General features: G+C 36.2%; 2 protein-coding genes and 1 pseudogene across 10 annotated transcripts; all 3 read left to right on the top strand.

Annotated features, from left to right (window-relative positions):
* Positions 1–360: 360 nt before the first annotated feature.
* LOC106756456 (trihelix transcription factor GT-1) lies at positions 361–4,806 on the top strand. Of its 3 annotated transcripts, none has more exons than XM_022778826.1 (5): positions 361–1,136; positions 2,184–2,222; positions 3,268–3,399; positions 3,680–3,904; positions 4,004–4,289. In XM_022778826.1, exons 1-5 carry the CDS (start codon positions 602–604, stop codon positions 4,012–4,014), a joined length of 942 nt encoding a protein of 313 aa, XP_022634547.1. In that variant the 5' UTR covers positions 361–601; the 3' UTR covers positions 4,015–4,289. The 3 variants fall into 3 exon arrangements, with proteins under 3 accessions (XP_022634547.1, XP_022634546.1, XP_014494379.1); XM_014638893.2 differs by lacking the exon at positions 4,004–4,289 and adding an exon at positions 4,332–4,806 and having other exon boundaries at positions 365–1,136; XM_022778825.1 differs by lacking the exons at positions 2,184–2,222; positions 4,004–4,289 and adding an exon at positions 4,332–4,806 and having other exon boundaries at positions 363–1,136.
* A 3,438-nt stretch (positions 4,807–8,244) lies between these two features.
* LOC111241302 lies at positions 8,245–9,778 on the top strand (annotated as a pseudogene).
* A 163-nt stretch (positions 9,779–9,941) lies between these two features.
* LOC106756551 (putative GTP diphosphokinase RSH1, chloroplastic) lies at positions 9,942–13,378 on the top strand. 7 transcript variants are annotated; one of them, XR_002667274.1, is made up of 7 exons: positions 9,942–10,084; positions 10,396–10,528; positions 10,786–10,959; positions 11,522–11,724; positions 11,833–11,899; positions 12,760–12,883; positions 13,133–13,378. XR_002667274.1 is itself a non-coding variant. In XM_022778824.1 (6 exons), exons 1-6 carry the CDS (start codon positions 10,008–10,010, stop codon positions 13,142–13,144), a joined length of 666 nt encoding a protein of 221 aa, XP_022634545.1. In that variant the 5' UTR covers positions 9,942–10,007; the 3' UTR covers positions 13,145–13,374. The 7 variants fall into 7 exon arrangements, 6 of the variants coding, with proteins under 6 accessions (XP_022634545.1, XP_022634541.1, XP_022634542.1 ...); XM_022778824.1 differs by lacking the exon at positions 12,760–12,883 and having other exon boundaries at positions 13,133–13,374; XM_022778820.1 differs by lacking the exon at positions 13,133–13,378 and having other exon boundaries at positions 12,873–13,121.
* Positions 13,379–14,013: the final 635 nt, after the last annotated feature.

Below are 14,013 nucleotides of genomic sequence, written 5' to 3'. Positions count from 1 at the left end.
ACTTTGTTAATCATGTGATGATCAAATTTTAAGATGGTCTAATTAATACACGTGACAAAATTTGTTAATAAGCGATAGTTTTTATTTAAAATTTAAGAGATGAGCAGGTAAATTTAATATTTATATAACTTTTTTAATCATATATATATATTTGGATATACCGATAAAAATTTAACCTCCTGAAAAGTAATTTCACTTAATTTTATTTTTCTGAAAATTTATTGTTTGCAGAAAAAAAAAAATTGAAACCACAGCAGTATATCATTAATTAAGATATAATAATAGTTAATAATAATGATGATGATGATAATAATAATGATAATATTGTCAAGAAAAGACAGACACGTCCCTCTTCCTCATCCCCTTGCTTTCCACCGCATCCAAAAAAGCTTTTACTTCACGCTGACACACACAACGCAAAACCCCTAACCTTCTTCACTGCTTCACCACTTCAAAATTTCACCCAAAAACCCAATCCCTAACTTTTACAATTACAATTACCATCGTCATCACTCTCTCTTTCTCAATTTTCCTTCTGCGATAGAATCCCTCAAACCAACAATTCACACTCTCACACATACAGCAACCAACTTACCGAACCATGTATTTGTCGGAGAAGCCGCGTCCGATCGATTTCTACAAGGAGGAAGGCGCGCGCGACATGATGATCGAGGTGGTCTCCAACGGTGAACTCGCGCCTCCGCCGCCGCACCACCCGCCGCCGATGATCCTCGGCGAGAGCAGCGGAGAAGACCCCGAGGTGGAGATCAAGGCCCCCAAGAAACGGGCCGAGACGTGGGTACAGGACGAGACGCGCTCGCTCATTGGCCTCCGCCGCGAGATGGACGCGCTCTTCAATACCTCCAAGTCCAACAAGCACCTGTGGGAACAGATATCCGCCAAGATGAGGGAGAAGGGTTTTGATCGCTCTCCCACCATGTGCACCGATAAGTGGCGCAACCTCCTGAAGGAGTTCAAGAAGGCCAAGCACCAGGACCGGGGAGGGAGCGGCTCTGCTAAGATGTCGTATTACAAGGAGATTGACGAGATCCTCAGAGAGAGGAACAAGAACGTGCAGTACAAGAGCCCCACTCCTCCGCCAAAGGTTGATTCTTTCATGCAGTTTGCTGATAAAGGTAGTAGTTCACTCGTTGTAATTCATCACTTCTGTGAACCGTTAGGTTAGATTAGGGAATCCTTCAATTGAATTGTGTTATGTTTGATTTTGTTGCACCAGGTTCAGATCACTCTAGGAATCTGACTTTTGAGGTGAATTAGTGTGAGAGTTAAACTTGTTCTTACAATGTTGATTCAGTGATAATTCTGTTGTCTAAAATTGTAGGGATTAAAAGGAGTAGTTTCTAGTTGTAAGTTCTAAAACGTTCTAAAATGAATTAGAAAGCTCACGGGGAGGGACTACACTGAATAGTTTCTAGGTGCAAGAACTAAACTGTACTAACCATGCACTGCTGTTGGGGCTAAAAGGAGGCCTGAAATAAGTTAGTCTGAAGATTCTTTCGGAATATTGATCACACAATCTCTGTAAGCAAATTACTTGTGAAGCTGCATCTCTAAGTTTGGCGGGAGTGGGGATGTTTGATATCTGATGTGGATACTTTTTTGACGGTTTGTTTAAAACAGATGGTGTAAGTGACATTGGTTAAAGCTGAACATTCTGGAGTTTCCCAAATCTGACAAATTTTGTCTGGAAACCGAGATACTTCATTATCTCTTTCAAACATTCTTGTTCGGGAATATTAGTTTGTGTGGGGAAAAACGTAACCGGGGAAACCCAAGGTAACTGCTTAATGGATTGCATTTTCAAAAGTCCAACAAATTTAATCCAAAATAATGGCATTTTGGTCTAAAATTGCTGGCACGAGGTGATTGATTTTTATGTTTCTTGTGAAGCACAGATTTCAAGGAGTAAAGAAGCTTTCAGTTTCCTTGTATAAGTTTAGTAAGCGTGATTGGAAATCACGTTTATTTCTTGGTTGAAAAGCCTTACCCTTAAGTCGAATATCTCTGTTTCACATAGGACAGTATAAATCTCGACAATTTGATAGTGGGGTTTAATTCCTGTGCAGTGCTGTTAAACTATCACTTTGGATATCTGTTGAGGTTATAATTTCACTCATCTCATCTTTAGGAACAATAATTTAATTGGTTGTCTTGCTCTACAGGTATTGATGATACTAGCATCTCTTTTGGACCTGTAGAAGGTATGTCATTGTAATCCAGCTTTCAGCTGCCTACGTACTCTGTATTGTTGTTTACTCGTGTCCTTCATCATTTTAAATTTCGAACACCCAAAATGAATCATGTGAGGTTTTAATTCCTCGAGGCATTTTGGTTTTGACTTGATTCTTATACTGGTAAGAGCTAATACACACCACATCCGAGTAACATAATAATGGTGGAATTTTAAACCAGTGTAAGAAAAAACCATGCTAATGTACGTACATAGTCACATGTATTGCATGGAAATTTAACGAACACTATAGACAACTTTTCAGCATTTTAATGCTTCTTTTTCAGGTAAATATTTAAAAAAAATGATAGGAAGAGCAACATCAAGGGTGGAATTTTACCTTAAACAGTTTGTTGAAATGATAATTCGAATGCTGTACTCTTCAGTATAGTTCTAGTTATCTTAATTTATTAGGAACTCTTTCTGCTAACGTGTGGCCATATAATTATTTCTTCACAATATGGGAAAAATTATTCTTGTTGCTTAATGCTTATCGTTTATCAGTTTCACTTAATTATAATGTCTAGTACAGTACCCAAATAATGCGCTGAAGTACTCATACTACTTCTTGCTATGCATGACCACATAAGGATGCAATTATATTGGTGGGAGGAATTATTCAGGGGCATATCGCCTAGCGTTATCATTTTTTGTATCATCTGGTGTCTACATTTTGCAGAATTTCAATGCCCAAAACTAGTTCTCTCAACATTGTAGAATGAAGATTTTAGGGTCTGTTCTCTGAGTAAAGAATGTTGCTTTGAGTGAAAACAATTTTGTTTTGTTTTGTTTTATCTGTTTCCTGTACAACTCTTTGAAACCAGGAAACAAGTTGAAAACAAGGTGACAACTTTGTTACTAGAGATGAAAACGGGAAATGAAAATAGAAGTAAACAAGCCCTTAACATTTCAGGAGAGGGAGTCTCTTTGAAAAATAATTTGGACATGCATTTTATCTCCTTTACCATAATTTTTGCTATTTCATTTACCATAATTCTTAAATACTTGCCATATAGCTACTGGAAGACCAACACTCAATCTTGAGAGAAGTCTGGATCATGATGGACATCCTCTTGCCATTACCACAGCTGATGCTGTTGCAGCTGGCGGAGTCCCTCCTTGGAATTGGAGAGAGACTTCTGGAAATGGTAAGTTATGTAGGGCTTCATAGTTTGATGCATGTTTGCTTTCTCACCAATGAAAGAGAAGATGACTGCAAAAATAAGAAGTTAATCATCGAGTCTTGGTGAATGTACATTGTGACAGCAGTTTTGATTAATTTTTGGAAAGTATTGTAGAACCTGAAAAACATGGTAAAATAAATTGTTATTTCATACCGCAAAATATGGAATCAGTTATATTTAGCGCCCCCGCCTCTTTAGCTTAATTGCTATCTTATTTGTGCAACCAATTCTCCTACTTTGGCAGGTGGAGAAAGTCAGTCATGTTGTGGAAGGGTTATATCAGTTAAATGGTGTGATTATACAAGACGAATAGGTATTGACGGCACACCAGAAGCCATCAAAGAGGCAATCAGGGCTGCTTTTAGGTTGAGAACTAAACGCACATTTTGGTTGGAGGATGAGGACCAGATTATCCGAAGTATTGACCGTGAAATGCCTATTGGAAGTTACACTCTTCACCTTGATGAAGGTTAGATTCACTGTATTCGTCTAATTACTGTTGTGATATGTACACATTTAATGGTTTTATTTAATTTTAACGTCTAGGAGCTTTACTCGTATGATGCAGTGCAATTTTGAAGTTCACATGTTGGTTTTGCTATGTGTGAAAACCGGACTGGTCAAACCGGTAAACTAGTTTAATATCTGGAATACTAAAACCACAAAAGTGGTTTGCAATTGAACCAGTAAATAATCGCTTCACAGCTGGACAACAATTTTTTTGAAAGGAAAAAATCTTTCTGAATGTTTTTTTTTCCCTTAGAAATAACATATATAAAATATTTGTCATTTTATTTTGCTTGTTACTTTTAAAGAATATAGAATCTTACAAAGTATTTTTTTAGGTTTTAGTATTAATAAGTTACGATGTTATATTTATCTAATTATAATTGCAGGAATGGCCATTAAATTATGTCTCTATGACGAGTCTGAGCACCTTCCTGTGCATACTGAAGATAAGGTATTTTACACTGAAAATGATTACCGTGATTTTCTGACCCGGCGGGGTTGGGTATGTCTAAGAGAATTTGACGGATATAGAAATATTGACAATTTGGATGATCTTCGACCTGGTGCTATATATCGTGGTGTGAGTTGAAACTTGAAAGTAGATGGTATGATTAAAATATTTGGAGAACTATGGTGGGTCTGTTCAGGTTTTTGATATATGTGCGACACTAACCTGAAATTGTATTAGTTTTACATTTGATAACGCTGTTTATAGTTTTTTGATAGGTAAATTAACTAGCCCTTCTGCACAAAATCCGTTTCAATCAATGCCGTTTACATGTCTGTAAATATGCATTTGCAGTGACAACATATTATTATTGTCTAGATTTTTTAATGGATCATTTTCGTCAAATATTGCTATATACTTCTAGTTCTGTGTAGGAACTTTGACAGTTGCTCGAGTTTATAACGTGTTTGCCTGTGCACAATCGAAGCTATTAACTTCGAACTTAAATCAGATGAATTTTTTTTTTTTTTGGAAATTATTACTTGCCAGTAGTATCCAAATCTTGACTGATATTGCATTTGAAGGGACGCAAGATGTGAAATAAATGTAATTAGCACATGAAGGGATGGAAGAAAGTGTTTTGCACCAGTGTTGTGAAAATCGGTTAATTCAGTTAATGGTCAGACTTTAATGTTTTCATGTATATCTAATAGATCTATTTTTAATTTAAATTTTCATAATAATTAACATATGCATATCATATGAAGTATTCATATAAATGTTCAAAACATTCTAGTAAATTAACTAATATCTAAAATGATAACTTTACCGATACGAATTTATAAATAAAAAATAAACAATAAAATGTTATAGTCTATTTCACTTTTAATGTATTTTACATGTTTGATACTCTTCAAAATTTATATATATATAAATATATATATATATATATATATATATATATAATACCGACTATAACCCTCGTTAATGATGACGTAGCTTTTTCCTTCAACTTTTTAAAGGGTATTTTTAATCTGGGTAACATATTTTTCGGAGGTTAAAATTTCCATTAATACTGGCGGTTTTTGAAAACTCCCGTTAATACCGGTGGTTTCGGAAAACCTCCGCTAATACCGACGGTTTTAACCTCCTAATGATAATGCAGCTTTTTCTCTCAGTTTTTCCAAGGGTTTTCCTAATTCGGGTAACATACTTTCTGGGGGTTAAAACTCTCGTTAATACCGGTGGTTTTAACCCCCGCAAATGGTGACACAACTTTCCATTCCAACTTTTCCAAGGGTTTTCTTAATTCGGATAACATGCAATCCATGGGTCAAAACCCCCGCTAATACTGCCGGTTTTAACCCCTACTAATGGTGACGCAGCTTTTCCTTCCAGCTTTTCAAGGGTTTTCCTAATCCGGGTAACATACTTTCCGGAGGTTAAAACCTCCGCTAATACCGGCGGTTTTAACCCCCGCTAATGGTGACGTAACTTTTCCCTTTAGCTTTTCCAAGAGTTTTCCTAATCCGGGTAACATACTTTCTAGGGGTTAAAACCCCTGCTAATACCGGCGGTTTTAACTCCCATTAATATCGGCGGTTTTAACCTCCGCTAATGATGACGCAACTTTTCCTTTCAACTTTTTCAAGGGTTTTCCTAATCCGAGTAACATACTTTTCGGGGGTTAAAATCCCTGTTAATACCGGCGGTTTTCGAAAACCCTCGCTAATACCGGCGATTTCGGAAAACCCCGTTAATGATGACGCAACTTTTCCCTTCAGCTTTTCGAAGGATTTTCCTAATCTGGGTAACATATTTTCTGGGAGTTAAAACTCTACTAAGGTTTTAAATATTTTAAATCTCTTGATATTTTAAATATCGTTTAAGATTTTTTTTTTCAAATCAAGATATTCAATCAATTTTAGGTTTAATAGGTTTGGAGGTGCTTATATTTGGAGGTTTGTTTCAATTGAGTCCTCTAATTTTTGAAGTGATCAATTAGGTCCCTAATTTTGTCAATTTGAATCAATAAAAGCCTTTCTGTTAGATGCAGTTAACACCGTGAAGTTTTTAAACATGTGGCACGCTGACGCTTCCAGGTGGCATCATTTCAAGTGCATGGGTGGATTATAAAAGGATGAAATCCCTAAATTAAAATGGTGTATTTGAAGGTGAAATCCCTTTTAGGGATTTCACCCTTTTATAATCCACTTATCCACTTATTCATTTTAGTATTTTTACAATGAATTCATATAAATAAATTAATAAAAAATAAAAATTAGATACAAATAAAATACAAATTAATATTTCTTTGAACTTTGCAAATGAGTGTGTTTTCTTTTTTCAAAAATAAAGAAAACGAAGGAAGTAAATGTTATTTACAGTAACACATCTATTTCACCAAGAAGTATAAAAGCATTTGTATTCCTTAGAGTCGTCAAAATGGGTCACAACCCGCGAGCCAACCCGGCCCGTCACGGGTTCGGGTCGAGTTGGGTTTGAAAAATACAACCCACTTATATGCGGGTCAGATTTCAACCCGGCTCATTTAGACCCGGCTCATGCGGGTTGAACCCGTAGTGAGCCGGGTTGGCCCACCAACCCACCTACCTAATTTTATTTTTTCAATTTATCATTTTATTTATGAAACCCTGAAAAATAAAATACTTTCTTCACTCATTATACCAAAAAAGTAATCCCTGCTCTCACAGTACTTGCTCTCATTTGACGATGCTTCACCCTCACTTCACTAAAATTCTTCAAAGAGCATGTAAAACACCCTTCCTTTTTTCTTCTCTTTTCTCCACATTTTTTTTTTCTCACTTCTCTTTTTTTTTTTTTCAAAAACCCTCTATAATGACAAAAATAGGGGTTTGCGAATTTGTTTTTTGTTCTGGGGGTTTTGAAGACATGGAATGATTTTTTCATGTTCTAACATGCTTGTATCAGATTTTGTTCATTTTATTTAAACAATTTGAGTATACATTATTTGAACAAGCTCTTTTTGATATTTTTCAATTTGAGAAATTATGTTACAGATTAAACTATTAATTTTTTGTTGTTGTTGTTGAGTACGAGTTCTCTTTCTTTTTACTAATATTTTTTTATTGATTGTCGGAATTGTTCTGATATTAGGAAAATCTTTATTAGTGAATTTGGAGACAACAAGAACAAGGGTCAAGGGTTACAACAAGAACAAAAAATCATGAATATAAGAAACTTATTTGTATGTTTTTTGTGTTTGTTTTTCAATGACATTCAGATTATATTGTACTTATTATTATTATTTTTAATTTAAATTACAGAAAGTTTATATTTTTTTATTTAAAAAAAATCTAATTAAATGGGCTAGTGAGCCAACCCGTTTACCACCAACCCGTGGTGGGTTGGGCCGGGTTCAAGTTTTTTTGGCTCGCCAATAAATGAACCGGGCTGGGTTGGCTCACTAAGTGACCAACCCGTGATGGACCGGGCCGGATCGAGTCGGGTTACCCGTTTTGACAGCTCTAGTATTCCTAAAGTAAATTAGATTTATTTAATATTTATATTTTTTTGATTTATTTATTAATCCATACTTATATTAAATTAAAATACAAATAATTAATTTTTTTAAAGGTTTATAATACAGTTCAGCCAAACATATTTTAACTAAATTTCTTATGCTTGATTCACCGTTAATAAAATAGCAATAGTAAGATAAAAGGACGCAATAAAAAAAGAAACAATTTTTTTAAAAATATTAATTGAAAAAGATATAGTGTCATATACTGAAATAATTAAGTGAATTAAGGAGGTAATTAAATTTAATCCGTGAAGAACAGAATAATTGCATATTTAAAAAATTTGGTGTTAGAGGAAAGAAAGTAGAGAGAAAGAAGAAGGCGTATAACAGAGAAAGGATAGCAATGGAGTCAGAGCAAAGGAAAGCAGAAATAGAGATGCTCCTTCTCCCCCATTCTTCATCTCCTCTCCAATCCAACAATGCTACAAACCCAAACCCAAAGCCAAGGCCAAAGCGTTTCGTAAAAAATCAAATTCCAGATTCAATCCTCAACGATCCGCTTCTCAAGGCCGCCATCTCCGTCCTCCCCTCCAACTACAACTTCGAGATTCACAAGTCCGTTTGGCGCGTGCTCTCCTCGGGCGCCAAGCGCGTCGCCCTCCAGTTTCCCGAGGGCCTCCTTATGTACGCTCTTTCCCTCTCTGACATCTTCACCACCTTTGCCGCCGTCACCCATTGCTACATTCTCGGCGACGTAACCTACGGCGCCTGCTGCGTCGACGACTTCGCCGCCGCCGCCCTCGGTGCCGACCTCCTCATCCACTACGGACACAGCTGCCTCGTCCCCATCGACGCCACTACAATCCCCTGCCTCTACGTTTTCGTCGACATCAAAATCGACGTCCCCCACTTCGTCGACACCGTCAGGTTGAACATCGAATCCCGTCCCCAAACACTCGTTGTCGCTGGGACAATTCAATTCGCCTCAGCGATTCGCTCTGCGAAGCCCCAATTAGAGGAGTTAGGGTTTAGGGTTTTGGTTCCTCAGTCGAAGCCGCTCTCCGCGGGTGAGGTTCTGGGTTGCACCGCGCCCAGGGTCTCGGCGAATTCGCTTGGTTGTGGCGTTGGTGAAAGCGTTTTGGTGTTTGTGGCGGATGGAAGGTTTCATTTGGAGGCGTTCATGATTGCGAATCCGGGGATTAGGGCATTCAGGTATGACCCTTACATGGGGAAGTTGTTTCTGGAGGAATACGATCACGTGGGTATGAAGCGGTCGAGGAAAAATGCGATTTTGAAAGCGAGGGAGGCTCGGAGTTGGGGTGTGGTTTTGGGGACTCTTGGGAGACAAGGGAATCCGAGGATTTTGGAGAGGTTGGAGAAGAAGATGAAGGAGAGAGAATTGGATTATACTGTGGTTTTGATGTCGGAGTTAAGTCCTGGGAGGGTTGCTCTGTTTGAGGATTCTGTGGACGCCTGGATTCAGATTGCGTGTCCGAGGTTGTCGATTGACTGGGGTGAGGCATTTGTGAAACCGGTGCTTACTTCTTTTGAAGCAGAGGTTGCTCTGGGAGTGATACCTGGGTGGTGGGAGAAGAATGAGGTTTGTGAAGATGGTCTGGGTTGTTGTAAGAGGAGTGGTTCTTTCTGTGAGGGGGATGCAAAGGGAGGGGAAGATTTTGGTGGAGATTATCCAATGGATTACTATGCTCAAGATGGTGGCGAGTGGAATTCATCTTATGCGAAGAAGTCTACTCGTCCCGCCAGGAGAGTTTCCGTCTCTTCTGATGCTGGTACTGCCATTTCGCAACAGTCCAAGGTTTTTCAAACAAAGTTAGGACTGTGAGTACGTCAAGTTTCTGCAGTTTTTCTGACACCACCAAGCAACCACAACTACGGCAGCATCGACTGTGTTTGATCATATTTTCTTGGAGTATCAAAGATGCAGCAACAACCACAATTGATTATATATGCATTTGGTAGTTGGTCAAGACAATACTGAAACTATATGCATTCTGAAATTTGTAAAACGTGGTAGTGGGTGGTGGAATTAGCAGCATACTTTTCTGATATGTTACATTCAAAATCTGTTAGGCAAGTAATTTACGAGTAATGCTTTTGGGAATGGTTGATGATCCACGTGTTGTGCTCATCAAGCTTGCAGATCGCCTTCACAACATGAGAACAATGTACTTACTCTGGGCTTCTTAACTTCTTTTCTTTTATACTTAATTATCGTTGGTCTTTTTTATTTTCCCTTTTCTGGCCCTTTATTTCAGATCTATTGTTAGTTGAAGATGAAATAAAAATTTATTTTAGTAATGTAGCCTTCTCAATTCTTCATGGTTTTTAGTAGTGAGTTTTTACTTCCTTGCGATAGTAGTTATCTTCAACCAGCAAACTTAAGCCACATGGGGCCTTTTGACTTTTTTTTGCTAAAAGGATTATAAGTTATGTTTCATAGGTCATTTTTATTGTGTGACACTATCTCTCTTTGCAGTCATGCTCTACCATTGCAAAAAGCTCAAGCTGTTGCTGAGGAGACCTTAATCATTTGGTGTTCACTTGCTTCAAGATTGGGTCTATGGGCCTTGAAAGCTGAACTGGAAGATTTATGCTTTGCTGTTCTACAGGTATTCTATCAGTAAATATGTTTCTTTGCTTTGAGAGTGCTCAATTATATTAATGTAATGTTGTAAGAACCTTAGACACACACACACATATGAGTGAGGAACAACTTTTACCTTATAAACCAGTTTTATATGATTAAATTGAACCCAAAATCAAGTTTTAAGGTAAACAACAAAATATCAGCATTATCAAGACTAGTTCCCTATTATAATTTATTGACATTGGCATGCCTATGTTTGTATTTGTTCCTCGATACCAGCCTCAAATATTTCAAAAGATGCGAGCTGATCTGGCTTCCATGTGGAGTCCTACTAGCAGAGCAGGAAACCTGAGAAGATTCTCTGTAAAAGGCAATTTGATACATTTGAATGAGAACAATTCAACTTCTTTTTACAACGGATCCTTGACATTCAATGGGGATGTGTGTACGAAGGTAATAGTTTTTAAGTGCAAGGGTTGATTACTTCATTCTACTTGTTTGTATTGTATGTATGATCATGAGATTTGACTAAATTTTGGTTTATGCTTTCCTTTGTGGTTGCTTTCTGTTTGTGCTGGTGCTTATTGCCATTGTAACGATATACACAAAAATGGTAGTTTTGTCTTTGACCGTGAAATATGAAGGAGTAAAAATAATTCAATGATTATACTGTTTGCTTATATATATTTCTGTTATTTTACAAGCTCCAATTGTTTTCTACTATTATTATAGAGAAAAATGATTGAGGAGAGGAAGTGAGGCTGAAAAGCATGTGAACTATGAAGTATTGTTACCTTCAGTTGCTTAACACCCCGTATGTAGCTCAATAGAAAAAGTATATTTCAAGTTAGAAGAAGCCTGTAAAGCTTTCTTTTGGTCCTTATTATCGAATATATTTTATTCAAAGTATACTATAGTTACATAAAATTCCTGAACATAAAAGCTATATGAAGTGAATTGCATCGTTTTATTTTTATTGTAATTGCATTGCTTTGTTTTTAATTTTACTTTTCAGGATCTTTTGGAAGCTGTAGTACCATTTGATATATTGTTGGATAGGAGAAAAAGGGCTAACTATCTCAATAGTATTGGGAGTAATCTTGGGACATGCACAAAACCAAAGGTTGTACAAGATGCTGGGTTAGCTTTGGCATCATTGGTAATTTGTGAGGAAGCACTTGAGCGAGAAATGATTATATCGTACATGGCAAAAGAATGGTGAACCATATTTTTGTGTTTTATGAAGCACTGTCTATTTGTGACTACTGTCTACTGTTTCATGGTATAAACGATTTTATAGTCCTTAAAGGATGTCTGTATTTGCAGTTATGTTCTGGGAATGGAAATCACCTTATCCAGCCGGTTAAAAAGCCTGTATAGTTTATACAGCAAGGTATTGACAAATTCATGTTTTACCTATGAAATAAAAATACAAGTCCATATGTATTTTTGCTATACCCAGTGTGCAATTGTATAGAATTGTGGCATCATATGTATGGTTAGCGTTATAATTGTAGAAACAAGGAGCATTCTTATATAACCAAGAATATATAGATTATTTATGTATTATTAAGAACATTTTTATTTATTAGCATACCATATCTTTATTATTAGAGGAAATTTTGTCTAGTTTGAATTGTGAATCATGTCAGTTTGAAAAACACATTTATAGTCTTTTCTTGATAATCTTAATAAAAATGTTTCATCTCCTTTTTCTTTAGTTCACTTTGATATTTGGAATCCTTCCAGTTTTAAATATTCTGTTATCTTTAATAATGATTATACTTGATGTACTTATTTAGTTAATGCAGAATCAATCAAAAGTGTTATTTCAAAACCGTTTTAATGAAATCAAAAACACACTTTGGTAGTACATGTTTTTCGTAGGGTGAGAATTTGTCTCACCAATTCCAATAGTTCATGACATCAAATGGTATTCTTTATCAAATTTTTTATTCTCATACCTCTCAACAAAATAGAGCAGNGGGNCCAAAAACAAANNTCTTATAGAAACTACTTGAACATTTCTTCATAATCATTTTCCTCACCGTGTTTGGAGGGATTTTATCCTTATAGTATGTTATCTCATTAATAGGATGTAATCGCTTATAAACCACTCTATCTCATTCCCCTCTATACAGTCTTCCTCCACGTGTTTTTANTACCACATGTTTTTTACGTAACCTCATGTGGTCGAGATAAACTTTCTCTTTAGTTGTTTAAATTGTCTTCATGGGACATTATTGTTCTCAGATACTATACACTTGTTCCTTCTAAAGATGACATATGTAGTCACTTTTCCACCACTATCAATCTTCCATCATTACCGCTATATGACTCTGCCATAACTCGGGATGCTTCTCCAGCACCTTTTCAGGTATATTAAAGTTTTTCACAGTCTATTGAAATTGCAGTGTGAGACCCTCTTTGATGGAGAATGATATAGTGGAGGTTCTGCCTTATTATCTTTCTCGTGTACCCAGTTCGGTCTCTTCTAAAAATGACTGACCTATTGCTATTAAAAAAGATACACGCTCTACATGTATCCCTCTTCCCCACTATATCATCAACTTTCCACCATACATTATATTTGTTTGTGCTTGTTATTTTGCGTTCCTATTCCTAGGTCTTCAGGTGAAGCTTTATCTCTCCTAGACTAGTGAGAAGCGATGGCTGATGAGAAATGTACCCTTCATAGTAGTAATACTTGGGAGTTGATTATTCTTCCAACTGACAAATCAATTCTAGGGTGTCAATGGTTGTACACTCTTAAAACAGGATTGTTATAAGGATACATACAAATCTATAGTCAAAGATTATTATGACACTTTCTCTGTTGTTGCAAGAATATCTGAATTATATATGTATATTAGGAATGTTTTTTATTTCTATATCATATCTTTATTATTAGAGGATATCAAATCTTCTCTATTTATTGCATAGATTCCATTTTCTCAATATAAATAAAGCATCCATGTTGTTTTAGAAACACGTGGTCTCTCTTTTGCATAGTTTAATAGTTAAGATAATTTGAACGGAGCAAGATGCTAGTGAATAATGATACCTTGTTAATGAAAAAAATTGCCATGAGTACTAAGGTGTCCTTCGAATTTTTGTTGCTGTAAATCTTTGTGGACTTAGTTTATTCTGTGGCTAACCACATCTTGTGAGCAAGAATTATTGTTGGAAGGACCGTGGATTTATTAGCATTTTTTTCAGCAGTGTTAACATGGATATCCGTACTTCAAAGTGTCCCCACAAACTATCATCTAGGCTTTTGATGTTTTGTCTTCTTTTTTTTCCTGCTTTGGTGAGTGTGAGTAAAACATTGAATCACATTTTCTTTGGAAAAGATTTGACCACTGTGCATGATGTTCTTATGGTTTGTTGGGAATGACTGAAAGTGGAAGGAAAGATGAAGCACATTGGAAAACATGATCTTTTTTATTTACTTTGTATATATATATATATATATATATATATATATATATATATATATATATATAT

The sequence above is a fragment of the Vigna radiata genome, chromosome 2, assembly GCF_000741045.1.
Source record: "Vigna radiata var. radiata cultivar VC1973A chromosome 2, Vradiata_ver6, whole genome shotgun sequence".
Taxonomy (NCBI): domain Eukaryota; kingdom Viridiplantae; phylum Streptophyta; class Magnoliopsida; order Fabales; family Fabaceae; genus Vigna; species Vigna radiata.
The sequence above is the reverse complement of the archived record's forward strand: the minus strand, read 5'-3'. Positions and strand labels throughout refer to the sequence as shown.

Bases quoted from the DNA above. Each gene is read 5' to 3' on its own strand.
- LOC106756456 (XM_014638893.2), top strand. From the start codon at position 602: ATGTATTTGTCGGAGAAGCCGCGTCCGATCGATTTCTACAAGGAGGAA. The intron at 1,137-2,183 runs GTAGTAGTTCAC...CTTGCTCTACAG, and splicing joins CATGCAGTTTGCTGATAAAG to GTATTGATGATACTAGCATC. The intron at 3,400-3,679 runs GTAAGTTATGTA...CTACTTTGGCAG, and splicing joins GAGAGAGACTTCTGGAAATG to GTGGAGAAAGTCAGTCATGT.
- LOC106756551 (XM_022778819.1), top strand. From the start codon at position 10,008: ATGCTTTTGGGAATGGTTGATGATCCACGTGTTGTGCTCATCAAGCTT. The intron at 10,085-10,395 runs GTACTTACTCTG...CTCTCTTTGCAG, and splicing joins CTTCACAACATGAGAACAAT to TCATGCTCTACCATTGCAAA. The intron at 10,529-10,785 runs GTATTCTATCAG...CCTCGATACCAG, and splicing joins TATGCTTTGCTGTTCTACAG to CCTCAAATATTTCAAAAGAT.